General features: G+C 33.8%; 3 protein-coding genes and 1 pseudogene across 6 annotated transcripts in view; all 4 read left to right on the top strand.

Moving 5' to 3' along the window:
- The first annotated feature begins 80 nt into the window (after nucleotides 1–80).
- Nucleotides 81–1,915, top strand: LOC124456671. Of its 4 annotated transcripts, none has more exons than XR_006952387.1 (6): nucleotides 81–176; nucleotides 259–691; nucleotides 885–987; nucleotides 1,081–1,355; nucleotides 1,609–1,681; nucleotides 1,830–1,915. XR_006952387.1 is itself a non-coding variant. In XM_047007044.1 (4 exons), the coding sequence occupies exons 1-4, from the start codon at nucleotides 169–171 to the stop codon at nucleotides 1,269–1,271; spliced, it is 735 nt and encodes a 244-aa protein (XP_046863000.1). In that variant the 5' UTR covers nucleotides 81–168; the 3' UTR covers nucleotides 1,272–1,389. The 4 variants fall into 4 exon arrangements, 1 of the variants encoding a protein (XP_046863000.1); XR_006952385.1 differs by having other exon boundaries at nucleotides 1,600–1,681; XR_006952386.1 differs by having other exon boundaries at nucleotides 1,081–1,365; nucleotides 1,600–1,681.
- Nucleotides 1,916–2,575: 660 nt separating this feature from the next.
- On the top strand, nucleotides 2,576–5,133 carry LOC124457293 (pre-mRNA-processing factor 17-like). The gene is made up of 6 exons (XM_047007568.1): nucleotides 2,576–3,318; nucleotides 3,626–4,004; nucleotides 4,097–4,183; nucleotides 4,264–4,393; nucleotides 4,479–4,524; nucleotides 5,019–5,133. Exons 2-6 carry the CDS (start codon nucleotides 3,948–3,950, stop codon nucleotides 5,131–5,133), a joined length of 435 nt encoding a protein of 144 aa, XP_046863524.1. The 5' UTR covers nucleotides 2,576–3,318; nucleotides 3,626–3,947.
- LOC124457292 lies at nucleotides 5,133–12,465 on the top strand (annotated as a pseudogene).
- Nucleotides 12,466–17,099: 4,634 nt separating this feature from the next.
- LOC124457291 overlaps nucleotides 17,100–21,548 on the top strand; it is a 30,337-nt gene continuing 25,888 nt past the window's right edge. Inside the window, exons 1-6 of the mRNA XM_047007567.1 lie at nucleotides 17,100–17,599; nucleotides 17,689–17,896; nucleotides 18,044–18,131; nucleotides 18,184–18,244; nucleotides 18,370–18,631; nucleotides 18,721–19,089. Coding sequence (XP_046863523.1) covers nucleotides 17,576–17,599; nucleotides 17,689–17,896; nucleotides 18,044–18,131; nucleotides 18,184–18,244; nucleotides 18,370–18,631; nucleotides 18,721–19,089 — 1,012 coding nt within the window. The 5' untranslated portion in view covers nucleotides 17,100–17,575. The remainder of the gene's footprint in view (nucleotides 17,600–17,688; nucleotides 17,897–18,043; nucleotides 18,132–18,183; nucleotides 18,245–18,369; nucleotides 18,632–18,720; nucleotides 19,090–21,548) is intronic.

Genomic DNA, 21,548 nt, shown 5'->3' with positions numbered 1-21,548 from the left:
TCTTATGAGACGTGGCTAAAAGCAGGTAAAGTACGGGTACAAAACGTCGGCTGGTAGTCGTGGGAGATACATACGTTGTACTTTAGTCGTTAAACTTATGTTATTGTTTCATTGGTAATATCGATAATATTTTCTGATTTGTGATTTTCTTTCTGGTAATTTTAAAAGATGCCAAGGTACACCAAATAACATCCTTATAGCTGTTAGACTTTTCAACATTTATTTTCATTTTATAGATTTTTATGATAATTTTTGTAGGAGCAATAAAAGGTTTAAAGCAACTGTAGCTGTCACATATCATGATGAGGATGGCCATGTTGAGAGAGAGGAGATGCATTTGTCAGAATTGGTTACTGAGGATCATAGAGGAAGCTGTTCTTTTAACATTCCTGATAATTGTGGTGCATTGGAAGGCCATGAACTGGGAATGGAACAAGATAACAGTGATCTTGAAAGTGATGTTCACCATGATTGTGAAGAATCATCTTTTTATTACCAGAAAGTTGAAAGAAAACAAAAAACATGGGAAAATTTGGGACATTCAATAATAAAGAATACATTTCAGTTTGCTGGCAATAATGAAGCAAAATTTAGGTGCAGCGATTGTGGTCCAATGGCAAAGTATTGTGAGAACTGTATGTTAAAGATGCACACAACCGTAAATATTTGTCATCATGTTGAAATATATAAGGTAACCTTTATGAGCTAGATATTATAAAAGTGTTTACAGTTAACTCTCTCAACACTTGCAACAAAAAATGCAAAAATAAAATGAGAGTTTACATTGTGAAACATGCTACGAATCACTAATCTAATATTTTTATGAATGCAGGAAAGGGGATTGATTACAACTAATTTCTACGAGGTTATTCATTGCTTTGTAGGATGGCATGTTTTGGCCATATAAACTCATGAACATGCTGGTGTATGATTGTTCATGCCAAACAGCTCGTCACAAAAGAAGTGTTTCTGTTGTTGATGTTAAAGGTATGTTAAATGTAAAATGTGCTGCAAAAGTTTTTTCATTTTAGCTGGGATGGTTCAACACAATTATAATTTTGGATGTTTTTCAATTTTTAGGCAGATTTTGTACTGTTGAGGTACACTTTTGCTCATGCTCTCCAGAGTTTGTTCAACTTCTGCAATTTGGCCTTTGGGGTGGAACACCTACAAAACCAAGAATTGCATTTGCAATTGAGTTTTTTTTAATTGATTCATTCTGTGCAGATGGAATGCCAGGCATCAATAAAAAGCATTTGTCAGTCATTTGAAGAGTTTAATCATAACCACATATTCTCTTCTTATGCAACACCAAAAATGTATCCTGTCATTATAGATGCTTTTGAAGAATATAGGTAACTGCATGTAGGTCACTGATTTATTGCACTGCTGTACTATATGAATTGCTGGGAAAGTTGCAGTCAATTTTATAGCCTAAGAATCTCATCTTAAGAGATGTATTTAATTGGAGGAAATCAAAATGCTAAAGTTTATGATGGGAAAGGATTTTTCCTCAAGTATTACTGTCTTGCACTGTATTTTGTTTATGTCATTTGTTTAAGAGTGCATAATTGCTTTCTTTGTGTCATTGTTTTTCAGAATTTACAGACATAAACTAAACATGTTGAGCTGTGTTATTCCTGAGCTTGATGAAGGAAATATCTGTCCTACTTGTCCCAAAGTGAGTATATTCAGTATTACTTGTTTAACAATGACAATTTAGTAAAAGAACATTAGCAATGCTATCTCAAACAGCTTTTTGACTGCATCATTTGCATCATTGAACTCAAATACATTGCATGATTTTATCCTTCACCATTTTATTGAAGACTGATGGTGTGATCTTTGAGTCTCTTGATGCTCTATTTATTGGAAATTTTACAAGTTGTTGCTGTGTTTTCATTTTCTGGTAAAATCCCTTTTTGTAATGTATTCCAAAACTGTGGTAATACATATGCCAGGTTAACAACATTATCTGAGATCCAACATCCAAGTACAATCCGTGAGTATGCGCTGTAATGTGTGGGATTGCTTAGGTATATTGATGAAATATTCTTTGTGGTTGGCTTAGAAAATGATAGCATGCTCTTGAAAAGGCATAGTTATAGCTTGATATAGCCATCATAATCATTACAACCACGCCACAAACATTGCTACATGTTTGAATGGATACGCTTTGGAACAATTGTCTGTGCACTTGTGTCCTCCTCTAACCCGCATCTGCTATCAGGATCATGTGTCATTGTTACTGAGTAGTTGGCTATGCTGTCGCAAATATTATGTGCCTTGATGAATTTATCTAAAATGTGTAGAAGAGTGTTAGAAATTGCCAGCCTAATGAATCCCCATATGTAATGTTTTTGTCATTAGTGTCTACATAGCAAAGTACCTAATGGTTTCGGTGCAAATCATCTCCAAGGAAAGTGTTGCCATTGCTTTTTACCAACATTTATGGCAAAACAGAATTTTGAAATGAATTCATATTTAGCATGGTGTTGGGCTGTTGTGGGTGGTTTTGTTCCATTGAGGTACACATAATATGTATCTGTTTTCTTTTGGTTTAGGTTTTTGTCAACCAGCATATGTGGTCACTTGACACCCATCTGTCAACACATAACCTGGACATCTCATTGGATGACAATTCTCGTTCTTTCATAATCTCACTGTATGGGGTTCTGTACAAAAGCTTCTGAAAGGCTGTAATTGAAGCAGCTGATGGATGTTCCACCACCGTGTCTGGTTTGTTCAATAGTCGTGAAAACCAGGCAATTTCCTCTTCGACTTCTACTTGTATGCTTTTTAAGGTGTGAAATTTCTGCAGATTGGTGATGCAATTGATATCTAACCTTCCTTGTGATGTGTTCATACATGCTCCTTTGCTTGTACTTGATGCCTCAACTATTTTTCTCCATTGTTGCAACTGGTCCATACTTGGCATAGATGTTACATGGCAAGGATCAACAACTGAATCATCATCTGTACTGCAATTTACACCTTTGGTAAACCATTTAGCAATCTTTGGCAACAAAGTCTCAAAAGCCTGACCTCTAGTTAGCTTGCTCAGTACGGGCTCTATCTTTTTTGAAGCTTTTTTGAGAGACAAAACCTCCAAATAAATTATGTACATATAATTAACAAAACTAATTTCCATTTCAATATTATGAATTTTTATTGCAAGACTTTAATCCTATGTCATGTAAGGGCCTATATTCATGTTGCCTAGCACCCCCATTCCCATTGCACTGCAAAGGTCTGAACTAAATAACCTAAATAACTGCATAAAATTTGCAAGTAGTGCAATGCAGTGGAAGTTCCGGGGTAAGTCAGAATATGTTTATGTTTAGGAGCTTATTATAAATTTAAAATACTATAATAACAACACTGCTGATATTGTTATCATTATTACCAATGATTTCCAAAGTATTGCCAATACGGCAGTTGTCAAGTAGTTTCATGTATTCTGACTTACTCTGCAGCGAAAGTGTTTGCAGTTCAATTAATGATGTGCATATGTTTAGTATGATGAAGCAATTAAACTTGCAATACCTTCGTATTGTTATTCCACATACTGCTTTTCACGAATAATAAAGAACTTAAAACCTTAAGATATTTAGCTTTATTATAGAGCAATACAATGGAAGGAGAACAAGAAAGTTGACAATGCGCATACGATGATGTTTTTTTACAAAAAAGTTAAAGTGGGTAAAATCGTATTTCGCGGCAAGACGATAAAACAATTCGCGCGAGTAACGATGGTGACATTTAATATTTATCTTTCAGTTCACGTTTCATGTGACAAATTTCAGTATGGCTTCTGTGCTCCGATCTCTCGATTTAGCTGCAAGTGCCAAATCGTTGGTATCTTATAAAGTGATTCTTCTGATGAAGAGGGAAGTAATAATGATAAATCTAAAGAAGATGAAAAGTCAATCGAGAGCACTGTCAATATGGATGCTCTAAAATCTAAGTTTCTTTTAAACAGCGCGCCAATTGTTGATGCTAAGGTAAAGTGTAATAGTTTTTATTCCCAAAGTCCTAAATAGGCAACTACCAACACCAAGGCTAAATCTATGGTACAATTTGCTATGCTTTAAAGGGAGGAATTGATTGGAGAAGACACATCGATCCTTCAATGAAAGAAGTTACATTTAATGCAAAGTATGACGAACTCTTTTCTGCTTCGGTACGTTAATAATTTAATCATTGGCACCATTTACATGCACATGGACAAAATCATGATTTTGAAGAAGTCTACTATTTTAGGTTGGACCTCAAAATCCATTTAAAACGAAGCAGCAAAGAGCACATAAAAATATGTCGTCTGGCTATGTTGAGCCATCTCAAATCAGTAAATTTCAATTTGATAATCAACTAAAAACATTCTCAAGTTACGGTAAGAGCAAAAGCAAGAACTGTTTGAGAAAAAATGTATTTGTTAATGAGTTATGTGTGATCTTTTTGTTTTTAATAAATCACAGGTTATGCATTAGATCCAAGTGATGACACAGCTCACATTGAAGAGAAGTTAGTTACAATATATGTATATAATGTTGTTACAATGTGCTTATAGCATAACTATGATATAGCATACATCTTCAACGATAGTCATGTTTGTGCAGGAACGCACTTCTCTCCAAAATTTTATGTGTTTTACATTGTGGGGAGGATTTATTGTAGTGTAGATTGATACTAAAACCCAATACAAACCAACTTTTTCATCCTTTATTAGTTTCGACTAACTTTTATACATAATTCACAATATGTAGAGGGTATTAAACACTCCTACATCAAACATGTTCCTCTGTGAATGCATCAAGTCTGAAATAGAATAATGCTGAAGTATTATATCACTCAATTACTTTGAAATGATTCAAGCTGATAAATGTTTATTTGAGTGGAATATGATGAATGTGCTTTGTCATGAAATTACCTTAAAACATAATGTAGTACATGGCTCTTAATTATTAGTAAATAGGCTTGGTAATGTTTTATGTTTATATCAATTGTTATCCATTAAGATTTGTTGGGGATGTTGAGAAAGCAAAGGATAGCAAGGGATTGACTGTGTTTGAAGCTACAAAACAGCGGTGGGAGATAAGAGGAAAAGAGATAGGGAGATCCTGGTGTGATTGATGGATACAAGGGTACGATTACTAAAATAATCATAACTTTTGAAAGGTTGTCCTACTATCTCTTATTCTCTGTTATCCTATAGGACCATGGAGTAAGTTTGTTGATGAAGAAACTATTGCTAAACCATCTGAAGTATTTCAATTACCCAAATAAAGAGTTTTATAAACATATTTTTCAAATGAAACAATTATTTTTCTGGCGTTTTACCTTGGTAAATACAGGAAGAGTCAACAATCCTTGAGGAGTATGAATTATCAAAGAAATACAAATCAAAGAAAGATGATATGAAACCTTCAGAAGAGAAATCCACATTACACAGTAAGTTAAAATTTTCATACTTTCTTGTAGTTTCCTAAACTTTACCAAATGTAATTATTTTTCAGTTAATGATGCATATATGACTGTCAAGGAAGATCATATCTTCACATTCCACAAGATCTTGGCATTAATCTCAAGTGAGATACTCCTCCAGAACATGCTTTCTACCAAAAGAACATATTCATACGTGGTATGTAAACAATTCTCCATTTAGTTCATTTATTCAAAATCAAAAAATGAAAGTTAAAATACCAGAAATGACGTTAAACACGATATTGAATTTTAGTTGTTCTTGTATTTGTTTGTTTTCTGTTACTTTACTGTTAAACAAAAACGGAAGAAATATGAAAGTTTACTTACTAAAATGTAATTAGAAACGCCATGGAACGTCTGACTTAAAGTCATCAACATGCTTTAAATTTTGTAGATTTTAAGGAAATCACGCAATAATTGAATTAAGTTTAAAGACAGTTTATGATATAATTCTTGATGGTATTGAGGAACTTCAATTATACATTACAGTATTCATTAGAGAAAGCGTCTCATCCAAATATAAACTTAAAATATGAGCGTTTTTTTACTACGATGCTTCTCTTTGAGTCAAGACGTTTAGGTGATCATTTGATATGTTTATAAAATCATATTTATCAGTGTATTATTTATTATAAAGTAATGATTTGTTCTAGTACTACGTACGTATGTTTGTAGATATTGTATTGGACTTCCTTAGCACTTGTTTTAAGAAACACGGCTAACCTGACATTTACTTATGATTTGACTCTGAAGATGACTACTGCTAAGGTTGTCGAAACGTCAGTCAACATCAACAGTAACAGTCCTTCACAGGACTCTACTAACCTCGACAAAAACGTAACAATACTTCCTGATGCAATTATTCACTTTATTCAGCACTTTTTAATAACATTTAAGTATTTGTTTTCCTGTAGTTCATCCTTCTACCGTCGTGATAAAAGAAAGCAATGGAGATATTCTTACTTATGTATTATTGTATTATTTTATCTTTCTCTTAGGTCTGGTCACACTAAAGGTGTTTCTGCAATAAGATTCTTTCCGAAATCTGCTCATCTTCTTCTGTCGTGTAGCATGGATTGTAAAATTAAGGTAAAAGTCATTTTCTCTGTCTTACATGTCGTTGTTCATTTTGAGTTTGGTTGTACATCGTTGAATGTTCCTCCAACATTACTGGAGGTGAGAATTTTAATAAATTACCATCACGACAAGCAATACATTTGAAACAATACATTTCCTTTCAGAAACTGCAAGATGATATTCATGTAAGCGCCAACGGCTCTGTTTTTGTAAAATCTAACATAAGACGAGGAATTTTACCCAGGTAATGTGGGATATTTCACATTCATTTGGTTACAGGTCACTTTTATTGATTCAAAAGATTGTTGAAAAATAACATTTGCATTTTGTAGTATATTTTGCAATGTACATTGCGTTCCTTCTTAAGTCTTTACTGTCCTAAATGGGTCATGATATCTTTGGCTATTATATGTTCAATAAGTTTGATTTATTTTAGAATGTTGGAGGAGATATTAGACACACGTATTATGGTAAAGAAAGCTATGAAAGATTGTAAAGATGATAAAGTAAGTTGGTTTTATTAAACCTTTGTTTTGAAGCGATCTTTGATGTTTTATAAGATCCAGTAGCTAAAACGTCATGTAGTTTTCATCATGTTCAAAAAAGATGCCTTTCCACTCTTCGTTTGTTTTCTTTAATCATTCAATATCATAAATAATTTACATTTTAGACTCTTCTTCAACTTCTTGATGCTCGACAACTTGCTTTAAAGTTGATTGCAAATGTCACTTATGGTTACACATCAGCAAACTTCTCAGGACGAATGCCGTGTGTTGAGGTAACTTTGATCTTGTCATGATAGAAATTTAAACAAACGATAGCTCTCCCCATTCCATCTAAACAGACCTTGTGCCGTAAACTTTGTATTCATGATAGAAATTTAAACAAACGATAACTCTCCCATTCCATCTAAACAGACCTTGCGCCTTAAACTTTGTATTCATGATAGAAATTTAAACAAACGATAACTCTCCCATTCCATCTAAACAGACCTTGCGCCGTAAACTTTGTATTCATGATAGAAATTTAAACAAACGATAGCTCTCCCATTCCATCTAAACAGACCTTGCGCCGTAAACTTTGTATTCATGATAGAAATTTAAACAAACGATAACTCTCCATTCCATCTAAACAGACCGTGCGCCGTAAACTTTGTATTCATGATAGAAATTTAAACAAACGATAGCTCTCCCATTCCATCTAAACAGACCTTGCGCCGTAAACTTTGTATTCATGATAGAAATTTAAACAAACGATAACCCTCCCCATTCCATCTAAACAGACCGTGCGCCGTAAACTTTGTATTCATGATAGAAATTTAAACAAACGATAACTCTCCCCATTCCATCTAAACAGACCTTGTGCCGTAAACTTTGTATTCATGATAGAAATTTAAACAAACGATAACTCTCCCCATTCCATCTAAACAGACCTTGTGCCGTAAACTTTGTATTCATGATAGAAATTTAAACAAACGATAACTCTCCCCATTCCATCTAAACAGACCTTGCGCCTTAAACTTTGTATTCATGATAGAAATTTAAACAAACGATAACTCTCCCATTCCATCTAAACAGACCTTGCGCCGTAAACTTTGTATTCATGATAGAAATTTAAACAAACGATAACTCTCTCCATTCCATCTAAACAGACCGTGCGCCGTAAACTTTGTATTCATGATAGAAATTTAAACAAACGATAGTTCTCCCCATTCCATCTAAACAGACCTTGCGCCGTAAACTTTGTATTCATGATAGAAATTTAAACAAACGATAACTCTCCCATTCCATCTAAACAGACCGTGCGCCGTAAACTTTGTATTCATGATTGAAATTTAAACAAACGATAACTCTCCCCATTCCATCTAAACTGACCTTGTGCCGTAAACTTTGTATTTATGATAGAAATTTAAACAAACGATAACTCTCCCCATTCCATCTAAACAGATCTTGTGCCGTAAACTTGTATTCATGATAGAAATTTAAACAAACGATAGCTCTCCCCATTCCATCTAAACTGACCGTGTGCCGTAAACTTTGTAGTCATGATAGAAATTTAAACAAACGATAACTCTCCCCATTCCATCTAAACAGACCGTGTGCCGTAAACTTTGTATTCATGATAGAAATTTAAACAAACGATAACTCTCCCCATTCCATCTAAACAGACCTTGCGCCGTAAACTTTGTATTCATGATAGAAATTTAAACAAACGATAACTCTCCCATTCCATCTAAACTGACCTTGTGCCGTAAACTTTGTATTCATGATAGAAATTTAAACAAACGATAACTCTCCCCATTCCATCTAAACAGACCGTGTGCCGTAAACTTTGTATTCATGATAGAAATTTAAACAAACGATAACTCTCCCATTCCATCTAAAAAGACCTTGCGCCGTAAACTTTGTATTCATGATAGAAATTTAAACAAACGATAACTTTCCCCATTCCATCTAAACAGACCGTGTGCCGTAAACTTTGTATTCATGATAGAAATTTAAACAAACGATAGCTCTCCCATTCCATCTAAACAGACCGTGCGCCGTAAACTTTGTATTAATGATAGAAATTTAAACAAACGATAACTCTCCCATTCCATCTAAACAGACCGTGTGCCGTAAACTTTGTATTTATGATAGAAATTTAAACAAACGATAACTCTCCCCATTCCACCTAAAAAGACCTTGCGCCTTAAACTTTGTATTTATGATAAAAATTTAAACAAACGATAACTCTCCCCATTCCATCTAAACAGACCGTGTGCCGTAAACTTTGTATTCATGATAGAAATTTAAACAAACGATAGCTCTCCCCATTCCATCTAAACAGATCGTGCGCCGTAAAGTTTGTATTAATGATAGAAATTTAAACAAACGATAGTTCTCCCCATTCCATCTAAACAGACTTTGCGCCTTAAACTTTGTATTCATGATAGAAATTTAAACAAACGATAGCTCTCCTCATTCCATCTAAACAGACCTTGCTCCGTAAACTTTGTATTCATGATAGAAATTTAAACAAACGATAACTCTCCCCATTCCATCTAAACAGACCTTGTGCTGTAAACTTTGTATTCATGATAGAAGTTTAAACAAACGATAGCTCTCCCCATTCCATCTAAACATACCTTGTGCCGTAAAATTTGTATTCATGATAGAAATTTAAACAAACGATAACTCTCCCCATTCCATCTAAACATACCGTGCGCCGTAAACTTTGTATTCATGATAGAAAGTTAAACAAACGATAGCTCTCCCCATTCCATCTAAACAGACCGTGTTCCGTAAACTTTGTATTCATGATAGAAATTTAAACAAACGATAACTCTCCCCATTCCATCTAAACAGACCGTGTGCCGTAAACTTTGTATTCATGATAGAAATTTAAACAAACGATAACTCTCCCCATTCCATCTAAACATACCGTGCGCCGTAAAGTTTGTATTAATTGATTGTATCGATATTATATATATTATATATTTACCAATACACATATATTTTTAGATACATTAAATATATAATATATTTACTACAGATAATTGATAAATATATAATATATATAATGTAGATACATGTTGATTATTATGATTATCGTGAGCCTGGACTTAGTCACATGCTCAAATTAAAAATCTATCAAGTGCTTATTGTCATACTGGGTTTTTTTTTACTCTTAAAACCATCTCAATATTTTTTTCTGTTTTTCATCAGATTGCTGACGCCATTGTTCGTAAAGCACGCGAGAGCCTGGAACGAGCTTTCAATCTCCTGAACATGATGTGTGGGTGCTCGTGTGGTATATGGGGACACCGATAGTCTTTTCGTATTAGTAAAAGGTGCCAGTAAAGAGGAAGCGTTTAAGTTTGAAAAGAAATTGTTGATGCTGTTACTGCAGAGAATCCTAAACCTGTGAAACTAAAGTTTGAAAGTCTTTAAGGATTTTATTTGAAGAAAGAGACGTGAATCTTGTGAAGAAGTTTGTCCAGCGGCAGTTCGTTAAAATGATGAAAGATAGAGTATCGATTCAGGATTTCATCTTTGCTAAGGAATATCGTGGTATGAAAAGATATAAACCAAAAGCATGTGTTCCAGCTTTGGAAATTGCAAGGTTCATTTTATTGTTGAAATGAAAAATCCTCTTTAAATTGTTGTCATGATTACAGTTTTACTATTTCTATTTTTGTATAGACGTTATTTGTCACGTGATCGTCGCGCGGAATCTGGCGTAGAAGAACTTGTACCTTACGTCATTGTTAACGGCAGTCCTGGACTACCATTGATTCAATTGGTTAAAGAGTAAGTTCAAATGTTGCTGTCTTTCATTATTTTACGTTATGTATCATGACAAAAGCTGTTGGAATGTTATTAATAAATACTTTAGTATAAATATGAATGTCTTCATTAAACAATCTTCTTGTTTTAATTTTCTTCAGTCCTATTAATGTGTTAAATGAAAAATCTACGCCTCAATGCCATCTACTATGTTCAGGAACAAATACTTCCTCCATTGGATCGAGTTTTTTCGTTGATTTGTGTTGATGCTTTTTCATGGTATACACAACTACCCCGCTATATCCCTCGACATCGTGTTATTTAAGGAAACTAAAAGTTAGTTGTCATAAGTACATTCATGAATTGATGCAAAAGCTAAATTAATTTATTTGAACAAATTTTCTGTTCGATTTCTCGGGTTTTTTACAACTCTACACTGTCCTGTATGTGAACAATTAACACTGCACGGTTTGTGTCAAAGTTGTCGTAGCAACCCTCAAAAGTCTGTCTTTATTCTGGCAAGTGGAGTGGGGAACTGGGAAAGAAAATGCAGTCATCTTAAAGAGGTATGCATAATAAATAACCTAATAATTATGGTTTGTCTTTTTCATGACATTTAATTTTTTTTCGTATTGTAGATATGTTTTCAGTGTTGTGGAGCTAGAGATGAACAACTGAGCTGTATATCACTGGATTGTCCTGTCATGTTTAAACTAGAGAAGTTAAAAACAAATATGGAATATGGAATGACATTAAGAGACTTTCAATAAACAATTGAAGAAAGTTATGGTCAGTCAGAGGTAAAGAATATAACCATCAAACGTTGATGGTATATTATCATCGTTGAAATCTTGATGAAATAGTGATTTCACATCTTTCACTAGAGCATTTTCTTGGCAAAGCACATTTGTTAGAGGTTTAACTTTGTGAGGTTAAAAAAAAAATCACTTAAATCATATAAAGATAATCTCATTCCATTGTAACAGACCGTGCAAACTTTGTATTGATTAATTGTATCTATATTATATATTCATTTATGTATTTGTTTTTATTATTTATTAATACATTTTTTTACGTAAATATATAATATAGATACTATCAATCAATACAAAGTTTGCAGGGCACGGTCTGTTACGAGGGAATGGGGCGAGTTATCGTTTGTTTATACAATTTCAGTGATTTTTTGGGCCGCCCATTGTTAAACTTTGTTATTTAAACATTCATATTTTTATAGCACAAATCTAAAGGGTTTTGGAGTTTCAGTAATTTATAATGGATCGTAATGGATCACCGTTTCGCTATTCTGTCAAGGATTGCCATCTAATACAGGTATAAATGTACATAAATGATCACAAGAAATATTTTTTTGTTCAATTGACTTAATTTCTTTAGATATACTAAACAATGTCATTTCTATTATTCATAAAATATTCTTTTGTTTTTGGATCACTAACATTGTTTCATTGTAACTCATTATTTTCGATATCAACAGACACATAAATGCAAGCAAAAGATTAATTAAGCATAGAGGGACAAACAACGAAGCATGCAACGTAGATATCAAAATAAGCCGAATAACAAATAGTGACTTTTAAACAACTTTCATGTTAATAAAATATTTTATTTCTTCAATTCATTTACCGTTTCACCAGTTTGTTGCTGACGCATTCGACAATTGTTTGTTTAATGTGCTTATAACATTTTAAATTTTCCTTTTAATAATTATACAGGATGTATCATTGAAACATTCTTTATACAATGATAATTTGTAAGAAATAGGCACTCGATGAGTACGTAAGGATTTGCTTTTTTATGATTGACAATTACAAAATACCAGTATGATTGATATAATCTGACAAAAATGGGTTGGAACTCAAAATGTTGGGTATCAAAACACAACACCATAACAAGGTTTTGCCAACACAACCACTACAACTTTGTTGTTTACATTTTCTATGTTATGTATCTGCATAATGTCAAAAACATCTCGCTATTGCCTGCTTTTCACTAGTCTATCGAACATTGGTGTCTACTATCAAATCTCTTAACAAACAAACGTTTAAAAAAAAAAAATTTGGGAATGGTATATAAAAAAGTGGAAATATAAATTACATTATATCTTAGTAATGAGATGCCCCGTTCCTCGTCGAAGACATTTCTCAATACTGCCTTTGAAAACGTTTTAACCTATGTATTAAAAAGCAAATATTGTTTGCTTACCATTATTTTATTTGCTTATATATTTTCAAAATTAGCCCTGTTCCTCATCAGAAAATTTTAAATAATGACAAACATTAAACCGTTTAATAGATTAAGACATTGCGCACAACTGACACCAAATTTAACTGAAACATACAAATGGATGCGCGAATAAAATACCTTTTCAGTATTTAAATCCATCAATGGTTGCAACAGTCCAGAAAAATACAAGCAAAATTAAATTTCACGTTCGTAAAATACGTTGCAAGAAACATTGTGACTCGTTATTATGTAAAAATTGCATGCAATACTTCCAAACACATTGAAATATATGTTTATAAAAATGTCACTTGCATCTTACTTAACTTTTTGATCCCCCTCCCAACAAACTAATTTCCTCTTCGGATTGCTCAATTATGCTCCATTTTCAAAAATACCCAGAATTGAACAATGAAACACAACACCGCCTTAACTTTTCAAGTGTTACATTGTTTTATCATGACAGGTGATATTCTTAAATCTTAATTCCTAGTTCTATCTTATCAACGCAATTAAAGTAAAAATATGTAATTATTTAGCTGTTTGTCAAAGTCAAATAACAATTTTCGTATCCGATAACTGTAATGTGTCTACAAAGAAAATATTCTATAAACGCCACATGAACTTTTACAAGGTCATGTTCATAATAGCCTAATATGTCGAATTTCACCTCCCAGCTGTTAATTCCTTATAAAATATGAAGAACTTCTATTATTTTTAGAAAAAACTAGGAAAGTTTTAAAATCTTAAATTTTGGGTGGTGTAAGTTGAAAATTTAACTCTTTGTAGTATTTCACGCGCGAAAAATCATGATTCTTTTGATTTTAAGTAAAATAACAATTTGGCTGGTCGCCTAATGCCCGCTAGTCACCCACATTATAGATATCATATCTGAGCTTAATTAGCAAAGTTTTATCGTGCCTTTTGGCGCTATTGCTCTACAAGTTCTTTGTGATGGAATCTATTCGAATTAACTGATATTTAGCAAAACTATTCTTGCCTATACACAACTTAAGATAAAAAAAGTTGAGATGTTTGAAACTGGGGCGTTTCTAAGAAGAAGTATTGCCAATTTTTTTTCGACTAAGCTGAAACATAACGCAATTCATCATGAAAAATACTTTACTAATTCTTAGATGTGCATGCAAGTAAGGATAAACCAGAAAATAGATCTTATTTTTGCCAACTTAAAAAATGATATAATTATTAAGTTTTATCTTTACTAAGTTTTATCTTACGCTGTTGACAGCTCCTGTATGTTTTTTGTCAAAGCGAAAGACGTTGATTGCTATTAAAGAAGAAATATTCTATAAAAGTCACGAAAACGTCTGAAACTTCAACTCCCCGTCTCACAAATGAAAGTATCAAGTATAAAGTAAATATTGACTTTTTTAATTACTCGTGTATCTATTATATAAAAGCATGTCGAATCTTTGTTGCCATTATTTGGAAACAAGATCTTGGAGGAGTTACCGAAAGTAGAAAGTAAGGTCTCTTTTTCTTTGTATTTCAATTAAAACATGTTTTATCAATTTCGCCGCGTTTTTGCTTAGTTTGAGCTATATAGCCTTTTATCAAACTTATCATTGAAACGATATAATTGTTCAGTTGGCCTTGACTTGTCGATTTATTTTCTGAATCTATGAAACTTTCAGTCGTTTAATTTCTACAGTAAGTTCTACAACCTTGAATCGTAGTTTTTGAGTTGTCGTCACTAAAACATTTGTTGATCTTTTGTTTTTTTCTGTGCGTTTAGTGTTATAATACTGTCGTTAAAGTGGTTCTATGACGAAAACTTAACATTAAAAAATCATCGATTTTAGCATTCGATAGCTTAAACACATATCAATTATTGCTTTCGTAAAATGTAAGCAAAAATAATAATATAACGAGGGAGTTATGAACATTTGAAATGTCTAATTTTCATGTCCGCCATTAAAATCGGCCATTTTGAGTATTTGCAATCAGCAAAGTTTGTGACGGCATAGTTTTAACACGGCAAGAAGCGCACATTGGAAAGTATACAAAGTAATACATAAATAGAGCAAAAAAATGTCAAATTCATCGAGATCTAGCCTGCTCTCTGAGTCTTCGATCGCGACAAACGCATCGATTTCTTCATCGGAATTTGTGAAGGCAAATTTGAACGAATCTAATTCGGAAATTTGCCATTTGTCGATAATATTGAACGGCTTGCTTCGCCCGATGAAATTGCTGAGTACGAAGCTACAGTCGCAGAAGAACGGCGGGTTGAAGACATGCTGCAAGATCGTTTTGATGCCCGTGTTGATGTTACTTCATGGTAAGATGTCATTCTTAGTGTGTTACTTTGATCTGAATCGTCTGCCGTTAGCTATTATAACTTTATGGAAATATACAATTTGGCCAATATTAAAGGTGCGATTGTGGCCATTGTTCGTTGGATCTTGTTGTCAACCCTCAAGAGTGCCGATGCTGCATGGAAATAGAGCAATGCCGTGGTAAAATGTATCAGTTCGAAATCGATGAAATGAAATGCATTTTGGATCACCACGGCTTTAACGAAGTTTGCCTGAACGAATTTGTTCTTCAAGCAGCTTCGTCAGGTTTTAAGCCTAGGCCACACTATCGTCCATATCGACGAAAATTAGAACGAAAACTTCCGCAACGAAAATTTTGAACGAAAACTCGACGAAAATTTCGTTTTCGTTCACATTAGAAGAGTTGAACTTTTGACCTTTTTCGTCAACGAAAACGCATACTATTGGCTAAAAATATCTTGATAATATCAGACTTTGTTCTCAAACATGGCGGAGTGGCAAGAGGTTTTGATGAATCTGATGCGAGAAAAACCAATTTTGTATGATAAAAGTCACCCGGATTATAAGGACTCGAGGAACAAGAAAAGAAATCACTAGCAAGATGTTTTAGATAAATTTAAGAAAATTACGGACTTGGCGTGGGATAGTGAGTATTATTGATAGTCCGCCGACAAACTTTTTATATCAAATCATTCATTTCCATTACTTTTTAAACATTTTAGCAGTAACTTTTCTTAAGAAGAAGTAATCTTTTCTTTAGAGATCGCCATTGTTTCTAATCCGTCAAAAATGCCGCTTGCTTATTGGCCAATAATGTTTTGGCTTTGCAAACATGCTTGAAATTTTTCGTCGTGTCTGGCATGCTTTTCGTGCACGAATTTTCGTTTCGTTTTCGTTTTCGTCAATATAGACGATAGTGTGGCCCAGGCTTAAAGACCAAAGGTCATCGCATGATACAGACACTTCATTTTGTATTTCCTTTAAAACCTTAGCATAAATGTATATTATATATTAAAAGTTTGCTTGGGTGTATTATTGGTTCTCTCAAATTGTGAAAATTTATCATCTGCAATATGTGTAATAATAATTGCAACTTGTGCTAACCTGACGCCGCTCTCTTGACGTTGTTGGTGTTTGTGATTTCTTCCAAATAGTAGGTACGACACCAGGTTTGAGCCGTCTAGTCATACCACCCAAATGGAATAAACGCTCAAAGCAATCATCCGAGATGTGATTCGAACAAATCATAAATCGAATTTTGCGCGAACTCGGATTAAAGTTTGCGCGCTTCGTCTGAACAAATTTAACCCAAATTCTCAAAGACTCGTCGTTCGGGCTTTTATGTAATGAAATGCCTGTACTTCTATTAGACTTATTACTGCAATCTTGCACGACACAGCGTGTTGAAGGCATGTTAAAAAAATTGAGTTATACAAGCTTTTAAATCTCTATTCGTATATAGTGTTATATTGTAAACAGCCGCGAGTTAAGACTATGACGTCACAAGCACCTTCCTTCTTGAAAATTCAAATATGGCGCATTTTAATGGCGGCTCTTAAAGTTCAAGTTTTATTGCTACGTAACTCGAGCAGCATGAAATACACTGCGCTAAAATTTTGCCGGAAGAGATTTTTTTACATACACTATTAATCTATGAAAAAAAACGAAAGGCAAAATTTTCGTCATAGTACCATTTTAAAGCCCAGTTTGCATAGTTACTTATAATCTAAATTAGCAACTACTTTTTTGTCTAAATTTCCTGCCCGCATAAATTTTTGAAAAGTACAAATCTTATGTATACTTTAGCACAACCTGTACGAAGTGCTGGTTCACTGCTCTCGAGACTTCACTCGAACGATGGGACTGTATTTTGACAATTGTATTTAACACTTGATAGGATATTTACAGTGGTTTGTGAACGATTTGTGATACGGAGTTCCAAACATTGGTTCTTTGCGACACAAATTTGTTATTGAAACGTTGAGATTACGGCCAACCGTCAATCTTTAAACTTGAAACTTATTCCAACGCTATCGCCTCCTGCGATACGACTTCTAACTTATCACTTTTGTACGTCTAACAACGTCTGTTTTGCCGAATGCCGAACCAACGCTTGCAAGCTCTTATTTATATTATAATTATTAGGACATAATAACTATAGTTTAACTTTAATTTATAGTTTTTAAAACAACATTAAAAACTGAAGTCATGAAGAAATTTGCAAACAAACAGGTATGTTTTAGAAAATGGATGAAAGGAAAGGATGAGCGCTAAGTAAACATTTTCACATTTTGGATAAATTTCAATCAAACGTTTTACAGGTTTCTTCTAAAACAATCGGTAATTCGTCAACATCAAAACCCAAGGTCAACGATGTAAATGACAAAAAAACTAAATCCATCATTAAAAGAAAGTCCATCAAATATAACTGCAAAGCTCTGAAAAAGACTTCTTTAAGACGATCATTAAGAAAGTCATCCATAAAGATTTATACAGACGAAGATGTACCTGATGATGATCTTAACATTTGTAAGTACTTTACTTTTGTTAGTGTACAGTCATGAATATTTAAACATCAGTTCATTACTGTGATTTGATATTTGCTTTAAAATTGTGAACAATGCAGTTGTCTTAACGATGGAGAACGTTTTTCGAACAAATTTCATTTCTTTGAAGTACATCAATGGAAGGGAACATCAAATGCTACGAAGACACTTCCAAAAGATTTGTACATAAATACCTCTACAATCCCCAACGCAGGCAGGTGTTTTTACAAAGAAAAAAGTTAAAATTAACACTCGTTTTGGACCATACAGAGGAGAGGTACTTTCGCTTAAAGACGCAGAGGATGGAAGAGATCCTGCGTATATGTGGGAGGTGAACATATTTAAATAAAGGAATAATTTCTTTTTATTAAAATATTTTCTGCCTGTTCTGCTTTCACCATGCAGATATTAAACATACATGCTTTGTCATAATTATTTATCTGTCCGTGTTTACAGATTGTACAAGGAGGAAAGGTTGTATATTGTATTGATGGTAAGGACCTTGCTCAAGGTAATTGGATGAGATTTGTGAATTGTGCAAGATTTGAAGAAGAACAAAATATAATTGCATATCAATATAATGGAGAAATTTACTACCGAGTTTATAAAGAGATTGAAGCCGATAAAGAATTCCTTGTTTGGTATGGAGATGAGTATGCTGAACAGTTGGGAATATCGTTGTTTGATGAGGAAGATAATGACAATCATCAGTTTGAAGGTTAGTCAGTTTACGTATGCAAAGTGCCTTAGTTATGTATAATCATTCAGTTCTTTATCTTGTGATCTAATTCTAACTTTTCTTTTTAGTTGGAGGTCACAGCTGTAGACACTGTGGAAGGATGTATACTTATCCCGATTATTTAGAGAATCATTTAAAACGATGTCCAATGCTTGTTTGTACGAATCCCTGGGAATGTCCACGTTGTGGTCGAAAGTACAGTAGTGAAGACTATCTAAATGCTCACATGAAAAATGAATGCGGAAAAAATACACGATTAAAACGACATGTGAGTGTTCAAACTGGAGAGAAGCCTTACAAATGTGAACATTGTGGTAAAAGATTTACACAGCTTGGTCACTTAAAACGTCATGGTATTATACATACTGGAGACAAACCTTACCAATGTGAAAATTGTGGTAAAAGATTTACACAGCTTGGTCACTTAAAACGTCATGGTATTATACATACAGGAGAGAAACCTTATAAATGTGAACATTGTGGTAAAACATTTTCACAGAAAGATGACCTGAATAAACACGTTAGAATACATACAGGAGAGAAACCTTATCAATGTCAACATTGTGGTAAAACATTTTCACAGAATTGTAATTCTGTGAAAATGTTTTACCACAATGTTGACATTGTTGCTTTTCTTGTTGCTTTTCGAAAAAGAGCATTTGATGGGACAGCAAAGATGGGAAATTATTTTTTGGAGCGAACTGTCCTTTGGTTATTCACTGCAAAAATAACATGCCTCATCTTTCTCTCACTCCTGCGGCAACAATCCTGTGATTACAGAAAGGTACGGAAACTGCGTTGATTTTACATCAGACACCACAAGGTAAGTAAAATTTTTATTTTTCTATCCGAACAGAATTAAAAAAATGGCGATATTAGAATTTTTTTAGATGAGATTATAACTAAAATATTGTTGTATTCTACATTGAAAATGCCGAAATTCGCTTTTCCGAGAGTCTAGATTTCAAAATTTTCTGGAGAGCATGCCCCCAGACCCCCCTAGGGTTGGCTTGCGCCGAAGGCGCTCGCTACGGCACAGGGCTACGGTCAGCCCAGAAGCTGGATCCGCCCCTGATTGAAGTAACAAGGGAACAGATTTGATGCTTATGCCTACGAAGCTACTTTTCGTTAGCAAAATTGCAGAACTAAAGTATTATCTTTAATAAACACATGCTAAGTTCGATTGCCAAATTTGTGAGGAAACTGAGGATCGCTTCTAGGATGGTCATGAATCGCCACTGCAGTTGGTCTAAAATTGCTGAATACTTTCCAGCATCTCCACGTTGCGTGTATTTCTTGTACTTCTTTCTAATTTATGAATTTGCTTTATGAAAATGTCGACACATGTAATTGAATCTGTAGTTATTCTTCATCGTTCGTAGAATAACAATAACATCACTACGGCGACAATCGTAGCCAGCATTTTGGTAATGCTATGCAAATTTTTGGTGTCAATGTTTATTGATTTTTGCATTTTGCATTGATTTTCATTGATGTATGTATTCAATAATTTATGACATATGCTAAATTTGGGACTGCTTGGCCTTGACCGATGGGGCGCCCCCAACAATCCAGGCCCTTTAGGTCTTAAACTAAAGTTGCTGAACCAAATGAGCGCTGCGCCCCTACAGGAATAGGCACTGCGCCCCTAACTGCGTTCCCTCCGTAAAAAGTACAATACTGACGGAGAACGACGTGAAAGGGTCGATACTGAGATAGAAGGAGATGCTCTGTGAGTAAATCCAGTTTAATGCTTTAATAGCGACTATCTCGAACGATTGCAATCATGTTAAATGGAACATATAATTTGCTTGAAGTCAGAAAAGCCACTTTTCCACGCCCATGCAATGTAACAGTATTCGTTTTTTAGAAAATTATATTTCAGCAGGGTAAGGCATTTTGGGATTAAATAAATGATGATCATTGAAATCCAGCATCCTTTTGATACAGTTAAAACTATCAACCATTTTTAAGTTCCGATTTAACAAGTTCTGAGTTTTCCAAACTTAGTGATCTAGCATGTAATGGTACATATTTAATGTTAGCTAATTGAGCGTCCAAAAGACCCCAAGTGTGTTTTTAGACGTTTAGTATTAGTCAAGTGGCGGTGCTTATAGACTGAATTGTGACATGTTGGTACACATTTAAGTAAAATCCCGATAAACCATTTTTCGAGTTTGCATTGCAGAGAGATGAATAGCTAGATGTACGTATGTACTATTATTGATTTATTATTATAAAATAAACACAATAAAACGCGTGCGCTGATTGGTCTATAGCTGAGTTTCCATTAGCCTGTGCAAACCGATTTGAGCTAAATCAATTAAATCAATCCAAGAGAACATGCAAATCAATCGTGAATACATGTTTGAGAAAAATTAAAACAAGCGTTTTAAATTTATCTGTTTTGCATTATAGTTATTTTATAAAAAAAAAGCAAAAGATGTTTGCACTGATCTGAGCTCTCGCAGTCAACATCTTTTGTAACAAACGAAACTTGAACTCTTGCGGTAATCTATGGAGTTTACTATCATAAAAGGATAAATCACATGCTGTTATTTTAAATTGCAAACGACTGTGAATAACATGGCAGTGGTGTTAATTACAAAGGTCTCTACAAGCTAACAGTGGGCAAAAGTACTTCGGTAAAAAACAACAAAACATATCAATGCATAAGAGACATCTTAACCTCTCTATATTGTGTGTTTCCATGCAAAATATCTTCACTGAATAATCTCGTGTGCAAGGCGATACGTCCACAACCTTGGAGTTACTTTGGGGTACTTGTTTGTACATTGAACCAATGAAGTGTAATGCTGTACATGTTGAAAAATTAAGTAGAAATTACTACTTTCCCAGTCGCACAAATCAATAAGGAAAGAACTTTTGAAGTCCT

This window comes from Xenia sp. Carnegie-2017, unplaced genomic scaffold (genome assembly GCF_021976095.1).
Source record: "Xenia sp. Carnegie-2017 unplaced genomic scaffold, XeniaSp_v1 HiC_scaffold_6, whole genome shotgun sequence".
In the NCBI taxonomy this organism is placed as follows: domain Eukaryota; kingdom Metazoa; phylum Cnidaria; class Anthozoa; order Malacalcyonacea; family Xeniidae; genus Xenia; species Xenia sp. Carnegie-2017.
The sequence above is the reverse complement of the archived record's forward strand: the minus strand, read 5'-3'. Positions and strand labels throughout refer to the sequence as shown.

What these genes read in the sequence shown, in the direction of transcription:
- LOC124456671 (XM_047007044.1), top strand. An exon ending in ATCATGTTGAAATATATAAG is followed by an intron (nt 692 to 884) that starts GTAACCTTTATG and finishes ATTGCTTTGTAG; the next exon opens with GATGGCATGTTTTGGCCATA. An exon ending in TTCTGTTGTTGATGTTAAAG is followed by an intron (nt 988 to 1,080) that starts GTATGTTAAATG and finishes TTCAATTTTTAG; the next exon opens with GCAGATTTTGTACTGTTGAG.
- LOC124457293 (XM_047007568.1), top strand. Translation starts at nt 3,948, where the DNA reads ATGGATGCTCTAAAATCTAAGTTTCTTTTAAACAGCGCGCCAATTGTT. An exon ending in AAAAACATTCTCAAGTTACG is followed by an intron (nt 4,394 to 4,478) that starts GTAAGAGCAAAA and finishes AATAAATCACAG; the next exon opens with GTTATGCATTAGATCCAAGT. An exon ending in ACAGCTCACATTGAAGAGAA is followed by an intron (nt 4,525 to 5,018) that starts GTTAGTTACAAT and finishes TTATCCATTAAG; the next exon opens with ATTTGTTGGGGATGTTGAGA.